At 44.5% G+C, this 20,227-nt stretch overlaps 1 protein-coding gene across 2 annotated transcripts in view; it reads left to right on the forward strand.

Moving 5' to 3' along the window:
* Positions 1–20,227, forward strand: part of BBS2 (Bardet-Biedl syndrome 2) — a 65,445-nt gene that overhangs the window by 43,159 nt on the left and 2,059 nt on the right. For both annotated transcript variants that reach the window (XM_040329151.1, XM_040329150.1), the window contains 7 exons: positions 1,424–1,568; positions 2,595–2,766; positions 5,263–5,392; positions 9,540–9,671; positions 9,782–9,919; positions 13,508–13,620; positions 17,694–17,842. In XM_040329151.1, coding sequence (XP_040185085.1) covers positions 1,424–1,568; positions 2,595–2,766; positions 5,263–5,392; positions 9,540–9,671; positions 9,782–9,919; positions 13,508–13,620; positions 17,694–17,842 — 979 coding nt within the window. The remainder of the gene's footprint in view (positions 1–1,423; positions 1,569–2,594; positions 2,767–5,262; positions 5,393–9,539; positions 9,672–9,781; positions 9,920–13,507; positions 13,621–17,693; positions 17,843–20,227) is intronic.

Raw genomic sequence — 20,227 nt, forward strand, 5'->3', positions numbered from 1 at the left:
CAGGCTGGCAGGTGTTGAGCACTGATTGGCATCTTTTGATGGGGGCTGTGCTGATAATCAATGTGCTGATTATCAGCACAGACCCCCCCTCTGACAGGGATAGCCGCCGATCGGCTCTCCCTGTCAGCGTGAACCGAGGAAAGCCGTTTACCGGCACTTCCTGGTTCACGCGATGATCGATTTTTTTCACAGCTGATCACGTGGTATGAAGCCTCCGTCGGAGGCTTCATACCACAATTGGAGTTGCTGTGTGTCAGACTTTAATTACCTTCTATTTTCTGCCTTAAAAGTCCAAGGGGGCGGCCTCTCTATTGCACTTGTTGCATGTTCTTCCTATTCATAATTCCAGGATCTTGGCAGTCCCATACACCCAATTCACAGAGAGATGAGGTAAAAGAAAGTGAAAGTTCACCTTGCAAAGAATACTCAATCATGTGCAAAGAAAGTTAAAAAAGAAACAGAATTTTCGCTCACGATTTTTTTTGGATGATTGTAGTCAGCACAACATAACCTCATTCACTAAACTAAGTGAATTTTCTCTTTTCCAAACAAAATCTTTCTTAACGTAGTGAATGAGGTAAAGTGATGCTGTTTTTAATTGTCCATGCATGTGCAAGCAAAAGTCGTGTTTTTTTAAACTTTCCTTGCACATAATTGCAAAGTGAATGTTGATTTTTATTTCCCCTTATTCAAGATAGGTGGAAATTAACGTGGAAAGTGAACATGTGCAACTCCATTAGTAAATCAGGAATTTTTTGGTTTTGCTAAAAAGGTAATGAGGTTATAGGTATTTAAAGCGGTGGTTCACCCTAAATAACAAGTTTCTACCATGAAATCCAGCATACTAGCATTTTTTTGCGCCGTACTCACAGTTTAATCCCGTAGTTAAGTTTCAGACTACCCGCGGGAAATGGGCGTTCCTATGCAGAGGGAAACCTGATTGATGGCCAGCTATGGCGCGTCACGCTTCCCGAAAATAGCCGGAGTAGGACTCGGCTCTTCACGGCGCTATACGGCGCCTGCACACAGAAGAGGAGCTGACTGCGCAGGCGCCGTGAAGAGCCAATCCTATTTGGCTATTTTCGGGAAGCGTGACGCTCCATAGCCGGCCGTCAATCATGTTCCCCTCTGCATAGGAACGCCTACTCCTCGCGGGGAGTCTGAAACTTAACTACGGGATTAAACTGTGAGTACGGCGCAAAAAAAATAAAATAAAGGCATACTTTAGCTCGCGCCAATATGCTGGATGGCATGGTAGAATTTTTTTTTTTTTTTTTTTAGGGTGAACCCCCGCTTTAAGATGTGTATATTGGTTCAAGAAGCTCTTGTTTATTTATATACAGATACCATGCCTTCTTCTTATATGATTTCATATACCCCACATATAGTGTTCAATTTTGTCTTGTGTTTTGCCCTGCAACAGGCAGAATCAAGGGCACAAGGAAGCGAGCCTGATGGCCAAATGGGAGTGATTCCAGCAAACACGCAGCTGCAGACGGCTCTGTCTGTCACTCTGGGATCAGAGATTCAGGTTGCCCATGTGGAGCTGAGCATATCAACATCTAATGGTGAGGAGTTGTACATGGTCCCCTGTCATTTGGGACAAATATCTATTGTACTAAAGCATTAAATAGCAAGGTGACGGGGTCTTCTGTAGAGTAATGAGGTTTGCCTGTAATAAGGTCAAGTTTTTTTTGGCACAAATTATAAACAGATAAAACATATTGTTCTATAGTGCCACAAAAGCATATTTTTTTTTTTAGATCCTACAATTTAACATCCTTGCGCTGTGACTGGGCATGCGCGCAGAACTGGCATGATCACATTCAGAAATCCGGCACTCTCAGTGCGCCGGCGTCGCGCGCCGTAGACATCGGTGCATTCTTGTTGGCAAATATCTCCTAAACCGTGTAGGTTTAGGAGATATTGCAAACACCTACAGGTAAGCCTTAATTTAGGCTTGCCTGTAGGTGAAAGTTGGTTTGGAGGGTTTACAACCAAAGCTTTGGCAATAAAAGTTAGAAGCTTCCCTGGTGGTCCAGTGTGGCGATCCAAAGGGGGGGGCTGCGCTGATAAACAATCAGCGCGAACCCCCCTGTCAGGAGAGCCGCCGATCGGCTCTCCTCTACTCGCGTCTGTCAGACGTGAGTGAGGAAGAGCCATCAACGGCTCTTCCTGTTTACATCGTGATCAGCCGTGGTTGGACACGGCTGATCACGTGGTAAAGAGCCTCCGCCGGAGGCTCTTTACCGAGATCGGAGATGCAGGGTGTCAGACTGACACCCCGCATCACCGATCGCTGCGCTCCCCCTCGGGCGCGCGCGGCATGAAATCCTGCAGGACGTCCATGGACGTCCTGTCAGGATTTCAGTACCACTTCCCGGACGTAAATCGGCTATAGGCCGGGCGGGAAGTGGTTAAGCATCCTCAAAGATTTTCCAAGATCTAAAACCTACAGGAGTTTTCTATTTAATAGAATGGTGATCATATCGCAGCTTTTATTTTCCAAGGGCAAACCTGATAGCAGTAGACAGCGCTGACAATTCTCTTCCCTTTATTGTATGATATTCTGAAAGGACATATTTTTCTTTTAGATACAATCATCCGTGCAGTACTCATCTTTGCTGAAGGTATATTTGAAGGTGAAAGCCATGTTGTGCATCCCAGTGTCCAGAATCTTACTGGCCGCATTCGGGTCCCTATCTGCCCTCCTAAGGATGTGCCTGTGGATCTGCACATTAAGGCATTTGTTGGTTACAAATGCAGGTATGAGCATTGATTAGAAGATTAAGGTTCCATATAGCAATATATGCTAAAAATTTAAAATAGGTTTAGTGGAAACCAAACAAGATTACTATCCATACAAAGCAGTATTAAGTAAGAAAATGACATTGTCAATATTAATATGGGTAGTTTTACTGGGCAGCACAGGTGAGAGCATCTGAAGGGCGGACTGTCTGAAGCTGGGCATAGACATCAGAGAGCTGTCAGATAGCTATTTGTTTGGCAGCTAGGTTGTGCATCCATGGCCAACCATGATTTAATGCCTGTAGGCATCCTTAAGGGGGTTGTTAAGGTACAATTTTTTTCCCCTAAATAGCTTCCTTTACCTTAGTGCAGTCCTCCTTCACTTACCTCATCCTTCCATTTTGCTTTTAAATGTCCTTATTTCTTCTGAGAAATCCTCACTTCCTGTTCTTCTGTCTGTAACTCCACACAGTAACGCGAGGCTTTCTCCCTGGTGTGGAGTGTCGTGCTCACCGCCTCCCTTGGACTACAGGACAGTCAGGACACCCACCAACACACAGCTCCTTTCTTTATCTGCAACGTAGAGAGCGTCCTGACTCTCCTGTAGTCCAAGGGCGGGGTGAGCATGACACTCCACACCAGGGAGAAAGCCTTGCATTACTGTGTGGAGTTACAGACAGAAGAACAGGAAGTGAGGATTCTCAGAAGAAATAAGGACATTTAAAAGCAAAATGGAAGGATGAGGTAAGTGAAGGAGGACTGCACTAAGGTAATAGAACGTATTTAGGGGAAAAAAAATGTACCTTTACAACCCCTTTAACCACTTCGGCCCCAGAGGATTTGACTGCCAAATGACCGGGCCCCTTTTTGCGATTCGGCACTGCGTCGCTTTAACTGACAATTGCGCGGTCGTGCGACATGGCTGCTAAACAAAATTTACATCCTTTTTTTCCCACAAATAGAGCTTTCTTTTGGTGGTATTTGATCACCTCTGTGGTTTTTATTTTTTGCGCTATAAACAAAAATAGAGCGCCAATTTAGAAAAAAAAAGCAATATTTTTTTACTTTTTGCTTTTTACTCCCCAAAAAAATATAAAAAAAACAAATTTCTTCCTCAGTTTAGGCCGATATGCATTCTTCTACATATTTTTGGTAAAAAAAAAAATCACAATAAGCGTATATTAATTGGTTTGCGCAAAAGTTAGAGCGTCTACAAAATAGGGGATAGTTTTATGGCATTTTTATTTTATTTTTTTACTAGTAATGACGGCGATCAGTGTTTTTTTTATGTTCAATAGGTTTTTATTGAAATTTTTTTCACATACATGGAAAATACATACAGAAGGAAAACAAGAAAATAAAATATAATATGGCTTTAGCTTAAGCTAGATTGCGTATAAGCCAGTACCAAAGAGGAAGGACTTCAAGAGATTATAATGGGAATGAGCTTCATATTCTAGTTATCAAGACATTAAACCTGGATCAATTCCCCACACACCCCAGCTGGGAACAATCTGCGATCGGCATTTTTTTATCGTGACTGCAACATTAAGGCCCCGTACACACGACCGAGTTTCTCAGCAGAATTCAGCCAGAAACTCGATCGGAGCCGTATTCTGCCGAGAAACCCGGCCGTGTGTACACTTTCAGCCGAGGAAACCGTCGAGGATCTCGTTGGGCCAAATAGAGAACATGTTCTCTATTTCCTCGTTGGTCAACGGGGAAACTTGGCTCGCCGAGATCCTCGGCGGCTTCACAAGGAACGATGTGTTTTGCCCGTCGAGTTTCGCTGACGTGTGTACGGGGCCTAAGGCGGACACATAGGACACTTTTGACGCTATTTTGGGACCATTCACATTTATACAGCGATCAGTGCTATAAAAATGCACTGATTACTGTGTAAATGACACTGGCAGTGAAGGGGTTAACCAGTAGGGGGTTAGAAAGGGGTTTAGTGTATCCTAGGGAGTGATTCTAACTGTGTGGGGGCAGGGCTTACTGTGACACGACACCGATTACTGCTCTCGAGGAGAGGGAGCAGACGATCACTGGCCTGTCACTAGGCAGAACAGGGAGATGCCTTGTTTACACAGGCACCCCCCCCCCCCCCATTCTGACGTTTCGTGACCCGATCGCGGGACACCAGCGGACATCGAATCTGTGCCTTTCTGCCGACGTATAGGCAGTCGGCAAACGGTTAAGCCTAGTACACACGATCAGAAAATCGAATGAAAAATACCGCTTTTGAAGAGATCGCATGATAATTTGATCGTTGGTACACAGCTTTCGAGAGCCGATCACGATAGTTTGTGTGAATTTTTCTGAATGGACAAACAGGAAAAGAAAGAGCAGGGAAAGGGGAGATGAACAGGAAGAAATATGTTGTATAATTCATGATAAATTCATATACAAAAAAAATCCAAGGTGAAGTGTGAAGATCGATTTATATGTCTTTTCATAGTTTTACATTTTTCCGTTTAAAATATTAAAGCATTTTTGTTTGCTCATTGACAGTGTACAGTTCCACGTGTTTGAACTAACCAGGCAGCTTCCTCGGTTCTCAATGTTTGTGCTCAGTAGCCCCGCCTCTTCACCAGAGCCATCCAGTCATGTGACCTTCAGCATCAATGAACGGGTGCAGAGGGTGAGTCTTATACAAAGACAGAGGTTTTTTCTAGTTATTTGGAAGAATTAGAGTGATATTGTAATCTATAGCCCCCTTTTCACAGCAGATACCCAAGACTAAAAATAAACGCATGAAAAGATATACAGTAGCACCTTGGAATACAAGCATAATTCATTCCAGAAGCATGCTCTTAATCTAAAGCATTCGTATATCAAAGCGGGTTTCCCCTTAGGAATCAATGGAAACTCAGAAAATATGTTCCAGTGTCACTGCTAGTGTATGCAGTACCGCATGTGGCCAGAGTTAGGGGGGGCACCGGAGACACTCAAACACTTGGAGACGCTCGGAGACACTGAGGGCCAGATCCACATAGAAATGGATCGGCGCAGCGTATCAGAGATACGCTACGCCGCCGTAACTTTTCCGGCTTTGGTTAGAATCCTGAAAGATTGCGCGCCGAAAGTTACGGCGGCGTAGTGTATTTCTGGCGGCGGAATTCAAATCGGCGATTAGGGGGCGTGATTCATTTAAATGAAGCGCGCCCCCGCGCCGATTGAACTGCGCATGCTCGGCTTCGAAATTTCCCGCCGTGCTTTGCGCGAAATGACGTTGCAACAACGTAATTTTTTGAACTTAGACGTGACTTACGTCCATCCCTTTTCACGGACGACTTACGCAAAAAAGAAAAAAAATTAAAATTTCGACGCGGAAACGACGGCCATACTTAAAGGGGTGGTTCCCCCTAAAACACATTTCTAACAATAGATTCGTAAGACCCGTTACACTGCGGGTAGGCTGGCTTTTTTTTTTTTTTTTTTTTAGTACATACCTCGATCTCTGCGTTTCGTCCCTTGTCAGTGGGCGTTCCTAGTTGATTGACGTTCCTCGGACGGGCGCATATGTGACGTCACGACTTTCCGAAAGAAGCCGAACGTCGCTGCGCAAGCGCCGTATAGAGCCGACTCTATACGGCGCCTGCGCAATGACGTTCGGCTTCTGTCGGAAAGTCGTGACGCGCAGTATGCGCCCGTCAAAGAAACGTCAATCAACTAGGAACGCCCACCGCCAAGGGACGAAACGGCGAGATCTCGGTATGTACGAAAAAACAAAAACAAAAGCCAGCCTACCCGCAGTGTAACGGGTCTTACGAATCTATTGTTAGAAATGTGTTTTAGGGGGAACCACCGCTTTAACATGGCAAGTCTATCTATACGCCACAAAATAGCAGCTTTAACTTTACGCCGGAAAAAGCCGTCTAGAGACGACGTAAGAGAATGCGACGGCCGCGCGTACGTTTGTGGATCGTCGGAAAAAGCTCATTTGCATACCCGACGCGGAAAACTACGCAAACTCCACCCATCGGACGCCAAAGTATTGCATCTACGATCCGAAGGCGTACGAAGCCGTACGCCTGTCGGATCGAACCCAGATGCCGTCGTATCTTGGTTTGAGGATTCAAACTAAAGATACGACGCGGGTAATTTGAAAGTACGCCGGTGTATCAGTAGATATGCCGCCGTACTCTCTCTCTGGATCTGGCCCTGAGTGTCTCCGGCGCCCCCCACCTCACCTCATAGTATGATAAACATAATATAACATATGATAAACATGTCCAAGCTAGATATGTAAATAACCTGTCACTCAAAGCAAGGAGAGAGGAAAGGACTTTTTATTTAGACAGGGTTTTATCTGGAAGTCTGTTAATTTTCACTGAACAATAAGAGGATTGCTCAGAGCTGGACAAGACTGGGCACAGATGATAGGAAATCTTATTCTCTACATTGTGACATAAAAAAAAATCCACTTTAACTTGTGATTATTAAAGTGATACTGTACTAAACACACTGGGCCAGATTCACGTAGCTCAGCGGATCTATAGATCCGCTCGATCTACGTGAATTAAGATCCGCTCCCGCAAGTTTAGGAGGCAAGTGGCTAATTCACAAACCACTTACCTCCAAACTTGCGACGGCAGATCCTAAATCCCCCAGCGGAATTCAAATTCCGCGGCTAGGGGAGTGTCATATTTAAATCAGGCGCGTTCCCGCGCCGATTTAAATGCGCATGCGTCGTCCGTGGAATTTCCCGGCGTGCATTGCTCCCACTGACGTCACTAGGACGTCAGTGGTTGCGACGTGAGCGGGACTTGCGACGCGCTTGTTCGTGAATCGGCGTACGCAAACGACGTAGGAAAATTCAAATTCGACGCGGGAACGCCGGCTATTCTTAACATTGGCTGCGCCTGATAAAAGAAGGGGTAAGTATACGACGGAAAACCGCTACGGAAACGACGTAAGAACACTGCGACGGGTCCGCGTACGTTCGTGAATTTGCGTATCTCGCTGATTTACATATTATTTATCGTAAATCAGCGGGAACGCCCCCGGCGCCATTTTTAAATTTAAAAAAAGATCCGACAGTGTAACACTGTCGGATCTAGCCCTATCTATGCGTATCTGATTCTATGAATCAGGCGCATAGATAGGACCAGTTTACGTCAGAGATACGATGGTGTATCTGTAGATACACCGTCGTATCTCTTTGTGAATCTGGCCCACACTGTTTAATTTACGTTGTCCCTTTTATTTCTGTATGTGAATGATGGCACTGTAATTTATTTAAAAAAAACAAAAAAAAAAACATCTAGTACCTTTTTTCTAATTGATGTACAGCTGTCACATGACCTAGATCTCTCCCAGCCTGTCTGCAGGGAAATATAAACAGGAGGAGCTTCTTGTCCTCTGCTGCTGGTCACATGTTCAAAAAAAATAAAGCCTTTGGAATACAGCGTAAAAATACATAAATAATATCAATAAACTGTTTTAAATTATCATACAAATATATATTTGAAATCAAATCTTTATTATTTTTGGCAATAACATGGTATGGACGGACTTCTGCCAGTCACACTGGGTCACGTTCCTCCAGTCTGTGTCTTAGAACAAGAGGGAGGTGAAGCTTCCATTAACCTACATGTAATATCCTGCCCCCATTGTGTTTAGCTGGTTAGTGGGCATGGTAGCGGGGGGAGGGGGTGGGCTGCCATTTACCACTCTTGTATATGCCTACATGTGTGACTCTATAGTCACTTGGGCTGCTCAGATGTTATAGAGAAGAAATGCTAAGCATAGAAAAACTCACTGAAAACTGAGCATGTGCAGTGTTGCCTCAACAGCTGCAAAAATCCCCAGCTGAATTGGGGACATGAACAGAAGGTGGAGATAGAGAACAGCAAGATGAACCAGGTTTTTTTCAGAATATAGAAAACAAATCTCATAGTGACTGAGTATGAACAGCATGTAATACACCATTTTATTGATATTTTTTCTGATGTGACACTTTAAATAGTGTGTATTGCCATGGAAACAGGGATTCGACCCCATTGCCATGGCGAAGGATGGGTTTGTATATAGAATAGAAGTTTGTGCATTTTTTGTGGTGACAGAAGCATCTGGCTCTTGTCATGCTGACTGTGTTGCTATGGCATTGTAGGAATCTGGCCATTGCCTTGCTGGCAGTGTAATCTGGCAATGGACTGATTGGGACTACTTGTCAAGGCAACAGAGTGATGGTGCCCTAATAACAATCAAGGAATTTGTATGCTTATCATTAAAGTGGAAGTAAACCCTCCTATCGTTTTCAGCCAAGGAATCGGCCATCTTGACCTCTGTTTAATCTGCAACTGCCATGATGCTGTACATGTGACCTGTTATGAAACCAGCCATTGGATGGTTTGGCAGTTTGGTTGAGAGCACAAACAAATGTGACAGCTAGCATTTCCGGCATGCCGGGAATGTTAACTGTTTTTGTAACTATCAAATTGAAGGGTTTACTTCCACTTTAATTATCCTTTCAGTATATCCGTCCACTCTGCAGGCAACACCTTGGTGATGCTAGATGTTCCATGTGACTTTATAGCAGGGGTTTCAAACTGGCGACCCTTCAGCTGTTGTAAAACTACAAGTCCCATCATGCCTCTGCCTGTGGGTGTCATGCTTGTAACTGTCAGCCTTGCAATGCCTCATGGGACTTGTAGCTTCGCAACAGCTGGAGGGCCGACAGTTTGAGACCCCTTCTTTATAGACCCCCAACCCCATGCACAGGTAATAGGCACACCTAGCTGTATGTGAACAAAACCCACTATATGTTCCCTTTTGTTTGGAAGGTTGTCCTGTGGTTAAACCAGAACTTTCTGTTACCAGAAGACACAGAAGTACAAAATGCTCCATTTCAGATCTGCTTTACATCACTACGAGATGGGGGGACTCTTCTCATAAACATGAAACCAAACGGAGAGGTAGGTGATCCCCCAACTCACTGTGAGATTTCATAGTTGGTAAGGTTGAATAAAGACACTAGTCCGTCCAGTCCAAACTTTGTCACAATTTCACCATTCTCTCTATGTAGATCACACTAAATACGGATGACATGGATTTAGCTGGTGACATTGTTCAGTCATTGGCAACATTTCTGGCCATAGAAGACCTGCCTGTGGAAGCCGACTTTCCCAAATACTTCAATCAGCTTCGGAAAGTGCTTGTGCAGGTGAGTTAGCGCTTCCTGCCCTGATTTTTACAAATTACTCCTTATGTTCAAACATTTAAAGTGGTTGTAAACCTAAGACATGAAATATGAACAAAGCATATCCCTCTACAGGGCCAGATTCTCAGTCAGGGGCGTATTTCTGCGGCGGCGTAACGTATCCGATTTACGTTACGCCTCCGCAACTTAGACGGGCAAGTGCTGTATTCTCAAAGCACTTGCTCCGTAAGTTGCGGCGGCGTAGCGTAAATCGGCCAGCGTAAGCCCGCCTAATTCAAATTTGGATCAGGGGGGGCGTGTTTTATGTAAAACTACTGTGACCCGACGTGATTGACGTTTTTGCGGAACGGCGCATGCGCCGTCCGTGGAATTTCCCAGTGTGCATTGCTCCAAGGTACGCCGCAAGGACGTCATTGGTTTCGACGTGAACGTAAATGACGTCCAACCCCATTCACGGACGATTTACGCAAACGACATAACTTTTTAAAATTTCGACGCGGGAACGACGGCCATACTTAACATTGGTACGCCGCACTTATGCCTCATATAGCAGGGGCAACTATACGCCGGGAAAAGCCTAACGTAAACGTTGTAACCTTACTGCGTCGGCCGCACGTACGTTTGGGAATTCGCGTATCTAGCTAATTTGCATACTCGACGCGGAATTCGACGGAAGCGCCACCTAGCGGTCAAAAAAAAAATGCAGTTAAGATCCGACGGCGTAAGAGACTTGCGCCTGTCGGATCTAATGGATATCTATGCGTAACTGATTCTAAGAATCAGGCGCATAGATACGACGGGTCAGATTAGGACTTAAGACGGCGTACATGGCGCTGCGCCGTCGTAAGTCCTTTCAGAATCTGGCCCATAGTGTTTACTTGTCTCAAATCAGAGCACTAAGTGTAATTTCTGTCTGCTGCTCCCTTCCTCTGCTATCAGCATAAATCACTTCAGATTTTTTTTGCACTTTTGAGTTTTTCGGACTCCAAGGAAAAATGGTGTCAGGGGAGGGACTGCCAGCTGATTGGCCTCACCTGTTCCCATGTGTGGAGGGGGTGTGCCCCCAATCCACTCTTAGAGCTCTCCTCACTGATTTCTGCGGAGTGTAACTTTAGTTCTCTGTCCTCTTTTTTTTTTCTGAAATCTCAGACAAGCTAATTCAATACAAGTATAATAAAAAGAAATGCTGTGCTAAAATACTCTAAACAGCAATATATACGAAAATGATATCCAATACGAATATTTAATGAAAAGAAAAATCAAATAAAAAGTAGTTCCCAAAAAAGATAAGCAATCCCAAAACAAAGGCAGTGATATTAAATGTCCCAAAAAGAAGGTGAGTAAGTGAAGAAGATCCTAGGTATATGCCATCAATCCTGCAAGTGTTCCATCACCTATGTGTGCAATAAGGACTCATAGCAGAGTTTGTGGATTTTTTAATCAAAAAAGAGTCAAAAAGGCATCGATATATTAATGGACCCATTTACAAGAGATAGACATCCTCCAGATCCCCACCGCATCCACACAAGTCCCTGATCGTCAAGCGTAATAAACTGCATGAAAGAAAAGCCTGAAGGGCCACATAGTGTAAAACCGTATATGATTTTTTTTTGTTAAAACAAGTACAGACTACTTATAAAGTCATGGAAAACAAACACTTGGTTTACGGAGTGCGTGTTGAGGTCATGAAAGGTAGCTCTACCCTACATGTTTCGACACATCTGACATCGGGGCATGCACGTTTTTATTTTATTTAAGCTTAAAAAGGAGAAGACTTTGTTTCATCTCTGTGTATCACCTTAGGATAGTCTCTTCACTGGGTATATGTGAGGGTTCACAACGGGTTTTAACTGCAGTACATCTGTTATGTACTAAAGAATTCAGAGAGATCAATGCATTAAATTTTTTTGGTATTGGATAACATTCTATACAATTATTGCTACTGTGGAAGGTTCATTAAAAGTACAGTGGAACCTCGGATTATGAGCATTTTCCATTCCAGGAGAATGCTCGTAATCCAAAGTACTCGCATACCAAAGCGAGTTTCCCCATTGAAGTCAATGGAAACTAAAATAGTTTGTTCCTCATTGACTTCAATGGTATGCAATACCGCATTCGGCCAGAGGAGGGGGGCACCGGATAGCCTCGGAAATGGTTCAGTTTCGTGCATTTCCGAATGGCTGCGGTCGGCACCGTTCGGCTCTGCTCGGCTCCGACCCCCCCCCCCCACCTCAGGCCAAACGCAGCACTGCACACCGATTTGGCCTGAATCGTGCTCGTTTTGCGAGACAACACTCGCAAACAGATTTTAACAGATTAAGATTTTTTTAAATACAGCGTTCGTATTGCGAAACGCTCATTAACCGTGTTACTCGCAATCCTAGGTTCCACTGTATACATTTTTGTTTTTTTTAGAGTAGATTGGGATGGGAGATGGTGATAAAATGATACAGGCTTTTAAGGCCCTATTCACAATTGTGGGATACTTAGCGGGGAATCCTGACAATTAGCTAGGGAGTGAAGCCCCATAAAAAGCATTAGGAGGCTGACAGATCTGCAGCTATTCGCGGGTGATTGCATGTAATCACTTAGACAGGTCTATGGGATCTGTTGGCTTCATTGGCCCGGATTCACAGACATCGGCGCATATTTATGCTGCCGTAGCGTATCTTTTATACGCTACGCCGACGCAGCGCAGAGAGGCAAGCCCCGAATTCACAAAGCACTTGCTCTCAAATCTGCACTGGGTTTCTAAGGCGTAAGCCGGCGTAGGTTGAAGTGGGCGTGAGACATGCAAATGAGGCGCGACCCCATGCAAATGATGGGCCGAGTGCCAGACAGATACATATAACGAACGGCGCATGCGCCGTCCTGTGGGCGCATCCCAGTGCGCATGCTCAGAATCACGTCGAAACAACTGCCTAAGATATGTCGAATCGCTGCCTACGGCGTGAATGTAACCTACGCCCAGCCATATTCACGTCCAACGTAAACTACGTAAAATACGACCGGTTATGTTCCCTGGTCCATACCTTTGCATGGGTTGCGCCTCATATATGGGGAATAACTTTACGCCGGACGTACAACTTGCGCGCACCGCGCGTAGCCTGCGCCGGGCGCACGTACGTTCATGAATCGCCGTATCTCCCTCATTTGCATATTTGAATCGAAAATCAATGGGAGCGCCACATGCGTCCAGCGTAAATATGACCCCACGATACTCCGGCGTAGGCAAGTTACGTCGGTCGGATGAAGCCTATTTTTAGGCATATCTTAGTTTGTGGGTCGGCGCATAGATACGACAGCGCACATTTGTACTTACGACGGCGTATCTTGAGTTACGTCGGCGCAAGTGCTTTGTGAATCCGGGCCATTATCTTTATTGGGGAAAGCTCTATTCAAGGATTGGCAGCAGCAAATGCAGTGTGTGGAGGAGATCACTGGAGGAATTTCAGTAATGCATCTTTACATTGAAGCTGCATGTACAAAAAACTCAACTTGGTGGATTTTGCCTTTGAATGATGAAAAGTGTGATATCTGCCTGATAGCGGAACTTAAAATAAATATTTTATCTCAATTCTTTTTTTACAGGTAGACGAATCCCATTTAGTGCACCAGAAGCTCACTGCAGACATGGCTGATCAGTCGAACTTGATACGCAGCATGCTGGTACAAGCTGAGGATGCCCGACTCATGAGGGACATGTAAGCACTCTTCCAATCTAGCTTAACCGCTTCAGCCCCGGAAGATTTTACCCCCTTCTTGACCAGAGCACTTTTTACAATTTGGCGCTGCACCGCTTTAACTGACAATTGCGCGGTCGTACGACGCTGTACCCAAACAAAATTTGCGTCCTTTTTTCCCCACAAACAGAGCTTTCGTTTGGTGGTATTTGATCACCTCTGCGGTTTTTATTTTGTGCGCTATAAACAAAAGAACAGCGACAATTTACAAAAAAAAACAAAAAACCTATCTTTTTTACTTTTTGCTATAATAAATATCCCCAATTTATTTTTTTCCAAAAAAAAAAAAGTTTTCCTCAGTTTAGGCCGATATGTATTCTTCTACATATTTTTGGAAAAAAATATCGCAATTAACGTGTATTGATTGATTTGCGCAAAAGTTATATCGTCTACAAAATAGGGGATAGAATTATGGCATTTTTATTATTATTAATTTTCTTACTAGTAATGGCGGCGATCTGCGATTTTTTTTATTTTATTTTTTTTATTGGGACGGCGACATTATGGCGGACACATCGGACACTTTTGACACATTTTTGGGACCATTTTTCAGCGATCAGTGCTATAAAAATGCACTGATTACTGTAAAAATGTCACTGGCAGGTAAGGGGTTAACACTAGGGGGCGATCAAGGGGTTAACTGTGTTCCCTCTCTGTGTTCTAACTGAAGAGGGGATGGGACTTACTAGGGGAAATGGCAGATCGCTGTTCATACTTTGTATGAACAGACGATCAGTCATTTCTCTTATGAGAGAACTGGGATCTGTGTGTTTACCACACACCGATCCCGTTTCTTGCTCTGTCACGAGCGATCGCGGGTGCCTGTCGGTCATTGCGCCCGCTGGGCACTTGCATCTGCTTTGGAGGCGAGCAGCAGGCACGCACACGTGCGCCACTAGTGGCCACAGGGCGAAGCGACGTAACATAACGTTGTTTCGCCCAACCGAGTAAAACTACGGTGGTTGGTCGGCAAGTGGTTAAACACGTCTTGTGATTGCAGGTTTCATGATGTTCCTATGTAACTAGAATACAAGAAGTTAATGTTTAGTGAACCTGTCATCTTGAGTTCTATTGCTTCCTTCGTTTAGGTGGTGTGGAAGAAGGAACTTAAATCAAACTTTCCAGTACAATGCAAGGTCCGCAAATGCTGTCTGGGCCACCTCTATCTTAAAGTGGAGTTCCACCCCAAAAAAAAATTACACCAAAAACCTGCAAAAAAAAAAAAAATTGGAAAAAATTATTTTTTTTACTTACTAGAAATGTCGGTTGCTATGCGGATGTTCCTAATCTGCCTCTTCCTAGACTGCGGCAGGTCTTCTTCCTCGACCTCCTCGCGGTGTCTTCTGGGGAATGGGGCACGCCGCCTTCTGGGAACTGTGTGCATCCCAGAAAGCAGCCGCCCATTCACAAATGTGCCGCAAGACTCGCGCATGCGCAGTAGGAAACGGGCTCGACCTCAGGGGGGGCCGACATCGCGGGCGCCTAGGACAGGTAAGTGTTCTTATTAAAAGTCAGCAGCTACAGTGTTTGTAGCTGCTGACTTTTAAAAACAAAATGGCAGGTGGAACCCCGCTTTAAGAATCTGATATTGGTTCTTGCTTATAATAGAACCCTTGACCAAAGTCAAGTAACTTGGATATAATAGCGAAAGAGCAGTTGATGGACACCTGGTTCGCAAGGTCTCTGAAGGTGGATGGTGTAAGGTTAATATTGTAACCAGGCATCTTTGAAGCAAGTGTAAACTAGCCCTTACGGTCCTTCTCCACAGAATTTTTCCACTGAGGCTGCTGATCTCAAAAGTAGATGGACTGTAAGCATTTGCCTACTCTTTTGTTTTGATGCACTTGCAATCTGTTTAACTTATTTAAAGTGGAACTTTAGTCAGAAATTTAAGTCCTGCTAGGTCACTTCAGGCTGGCCCCTTTTTCAGGTATAGCTATGTAAAACATTAAAAATAAGTGCATACACTGTTTAAAATCCTGTAATGCACATTATTACCCTGCTCTGCACATGCTCAGTTGCTCTGTATTTTTTAGGCACTGTGCCGACTTTGTAGAGGCCGATCTGCTGACAGCTTAAAGATTTACTGCTGTTCAGAGGCTGTTAGCTTCAGCAAAATGTCAGCCTCCAGCAAGAAGAAACAGGAAGAGGTGCTGGAGTGAATTTACAGCACACACTAATTTTGGTAGCATAATTATTAATGTGGAATGTATGTTTCTTGCTAAAGAATATCATTTTTATCAAGTTGTTATGAGTAAAGTTTTGCTTTAATCTTATGCCTCGTACACACGATAATTTTTTGGATCGTAAAAGGGCCAGATTCACGTAGATCGCCGCATCTCTGCAGCGGCGTAACGTATCTCATTTACGTTACGCCGCCGCAAGTTTTACGGGCAAGTGCTTGATTCACAAAGCACTTGCCTGTAAAAGTTGCGGCGGCGTAGCGTAAATCCTCCGGCGCAAGCCCGCCTAATTCAAATGATCCGGGTAGGGGGCGTGGATCATTTAAATTAGGAGCGTTCCCGCACCGATCTTACTGCGCATGCGCCGTCCCTAAAATTTCCCGACGTGCATTGCGCTAAATGACGTCGCAAGGACGTCATTGGTTTCGACGTTAACGTAAATGGCGTCCAGCGGCATTCACGGACGACTTACGCGAACAACGTTAAATTTTCAAATTTTGACGCAGGAACGACGGCCATACTTAACATTGGCTACGCCACCTAGGGGGCAGCTTTATCTTTACGCCACGTATCTCTTACGGAAACGGCGTAAATTTACTGCGACGGGCAAGCGTACGTTCGTGAATCGGCGTAACGACTCATTTGCATATTCTACGCCGACCGCAATGGAAGCCCCACCTAGCGGCCGGCCTGGAATTGCAGCCTAAGATCCGACGGTTTAAGTCACTTACACCTGTTGGATCATAGGGAGATCTATGCGTAACCTGATTCTATGAATCAGGCGCATAGATACGACCGTCGGAACTCAGAGATACGACGGCGTATCAGGAGATACGCCGTCGTATCTCTTTCTGAATCCGGCCCAAAGTTTTTCAGGCTCTAGAAAAAAATACGTTTTTTTCAACTTCATCATTAAAACGGCCTTACCTACACACGATCGTTAAAAAAAAAAAAAATGCTCTAGCAAAGCGTGGTGACGTACAACACGTATGACGGCACTATAAAGGGGAAGTTCCATGCGGATGGCGCCACCCTTTGGGCTGCTTTAGCTGATTTTGTGTTAGTAAAAGAAGATTCGCGCTTTTCTGTCTGTTACAGTGTGATGAATGTGCTTACTCTATTATGAACAATACTGAACAATACTTTTACCAGAACGAGCGCTCCCGTCTCATAACTTGCTTCTGAGCATGCGCGGGTTTTTCACGTCGTTAAAGCCCACACACGACCATTTTTTACAACCAGAAAAAAACGACATTGTTTAAAACGTCGTGAAAGAATAGAGCATGTTCGGAAAAAAAATTGCCCGTTTTTTAGAACCCGAAAAATGCTCCGAAGCACACACACGATCGTTTTAAATCACATTTTAAAAAAACATTGTTTTTTACAACCCGAAAAATGATCATGTGTACGCGGCATTAGAGTTCACTTGGGCTTAAACTGAAGTATTCTGTATCTTCAATTGAGCAGTCTGTGTACATCAGACACATAGAAATGTGGGAGGGAAACTCCTCTATCCTTACTAGCCTTGCTGACCTCTAGGGCCATGTCACAATAGTTATTTTGTCACTAAAAACGTCAGAGAAAATGAATACTACAGAATGTAAGTTGTCAATAAGGACGCAAAACACAGAAACAGGTGGAATTCTGCCACCCTGTTTACTCCTCTATTATGATCCTGGAGCTGGCAAGGTCTTACCAGCACCCAGATTGCTAGTATTATTCACTCTTGTATACATGTGAATTTTCTTACCAATTCGCTTGTTTCAATAGGGCTGAATGTGCTGGCTGAAAATGTGACTTTGATACATTGTGATTAGTGCAACGTCATTTTTTTTTTTTCTCTTGACACAGGAAAAATATGAAAAATCGTTATACAGAACTCTATGACCTCAACAGAGACATTATAAATCGCTACAAGATCCGCTGCAACAATCACACAGAATTGCTGAACAATCTCAAGTGTGTAAACCAAGCAATACAGAGGGCAGGACGTTTACGGGGTAAGTTTGGATCACATCGGTGCTTATATTGAGACTCTAATGCCGCGTACACACGATCATTTTTCAGCATGAATAAAAACGTTGTTTTTCAAAAACGTCATCTAAAATGATCGTGTGTGGGCTTCACATCATTTTTCAGGTTCTGAAAAACGACCAAAAAAAAATTCGAACATGCTGCATTTTTTAAAGCGGGGGTTCACCCGTACACAACACTTTTTCCCCTTAGATTCCTGCTCGTTTTGTCTAGGGGAATCGGCTAGTTGTTTTAAAATATGATCCGTTTACGAGATGCATCTTCTCCGTCGCTTCCGGGTATGGGCTGCGGGAATGGGCGTTCCTATTTTGATTGACAGTCTTCCGAGAGGCTTCCGACGGTCGCATCCATCGCGTCACGATTTTCCGAAAGAAGCCGAACGTCGGTCCGCAGGCGCAGTATAGAGCCGCACCGACGTTCGGCTTCTTTCGGCTACGAGTGACGCGGAGGATGCGACCGTCGGAAGCCTCTCGGAAGACTGTCAATCAAGAAGGAACGCCCGCTCCCGAAGACCCATACCCGGAAGCGACGGAGAGGATGCATCTCGAAAACGGTAAGTACAGATCATATTTTAAAACAACTAGCCGATTCCCCTAGACAAAACGAGCATCCATCTAAGGGGATAAGAGAAAAAAAAAACTTGATTGGGTGAACTCCGCTTTAACGTCGTTTTAAACAATGTCGTTTTTAGGGTTGTAAAAAATGATCGTGTGTGGGCTAAAACGACGAAAAAAAACTGAAGCAAGTTATGAGACGGGAGCGCTCGTTCTGGTAAAACTAACGTTCTTAATGGCGTAAGCACATTCATCAAGCTGTAACAGACAGAAAAAGCGTGACTCGTCTTTTACTAACACAAAATCAGCTAAAGCAGCCCAAAGGCCTTTAAAGTGCCGTCGTACGTGTTGTACGTCACCGCACTTTGCTAGATCATTTTTTTAAAACGATGGTGTGTGGGCAACGTCGTTTTAAAGCGGAGGTTCACCCAAAAATCCACTTTTTGACATTAGCTCCAGCATACTGCTAACATCTGCAGTATGCCGTTTTTTTTTTTTTTTACTTATCGTTATATGAGCCCTTGTTATCCGGCTCCGAGCAGGGAATCCTGCGGGGAATGGGCGTTTCTAATCGAAGAGGAGTTGATTGACGGCTGATAAGGCGCGTCACGCCTTCCCAAAATACCCGAAGTGACAGTCGGGCGTTTACGGCGCCTGCGCCTGCCGTGTAGAGCTGACTGCGCAGGCGCCGTAAACACCCGAGTGTGACTTTGGGTATTTTCGGAAGGCGTGACGCGCTTTAGCAGCCCGTCAATCAACTCCTCTTCGCTTAGGAACGCCTATACCCGGAAGTAATCCCCCGCTCAAAGCCGGATAACAAGGGCTCGTATAACGATAAGTACAAAAAAAAAAACAGCATACTGCAGATGTTAGCAGTATGCTGGAGGGATGTAGCTAATATCAGAAAGTTTATTTTTGGGTGAATCCCCGCTTTAATGATGAAGTTGGGAAAACGTAGTTTTTTAGACATGCTGAAAAACAACGTTTTTTTTCATGCTGAAAAATGATCGTGTGTACGCGGCATGAGGATTCTTTTTCTGTTTCTCACAGTGCTCAAACTACAGATTTGTTGCAGTGTATTTTCAAATAAGCAGACATTTGTTTTCTATAGAATATTGTTGTCTGAAGCCTCGTACACACGCTCGGTGTACTCGGCAAGAACCAGCAAGAAAACTGCTGGCAGAGCTTTCTTGCCGAGTAAACCGAGCGTGTGTACGAGGCTTTGAGGTTTCTCGCCAAGAAAACTGCCCAGAATCTCAACGAGAAAAATAGAGAACATGCTCTCTATTTACTCGTCGTGAGATTCTCTGCAGTTTTGCTGCCGAGCAACTCGAGAGTGTGTATACTTGCCTGTCGCCGTGGAAACCCGCACATGCTCGAAATGACTTAGACACGTGCGCGTTGGCTTCCTAGGCATAGGTAGGCTGCAGCAAGATGGCGGCAACGGCATCAAATGTGACGCGCGCTTTCTTGTGAAAAAAAAATGTGACGCGCGCATGCTCGACATACGCGATGATGTCACCGCGTTCTTGCCTTTCAAGAGAACCAAAGAGTAGTGTCTGTACACTCGGGCGGCAAGAGATTCTTGCCAAGAACCTTGTCGGGAAAAACAAGGCTTTTTTCCTGACGAGATTCTGGCCCGTGTGTCTCAGAATGTTTAACAGTATTAACTAATTGCACTGAGGCACTGTCATTGGATACCAAGTTAGTGAAGGGGCAAATTAAAAGCCTGGGGGCACGTGCAAGTAGCTGGCAGTCCTTAAGTAAACCTGCGGCCAGATCATGCACACTAAAATA

Source organism: Rana temporaria, chromosome 11, assembly GCF_905171775.1.
Source record: "Rana temporaria chromosome 11, aRanTem1.1, whole genome shotgun sequence".
In the NCBI taxonomy this organism is placed as follows: Eukaryota; Metazoa; Chordata; class Amphibia; order Anura; family Ranidae; genus Rana; species Rana temporaria.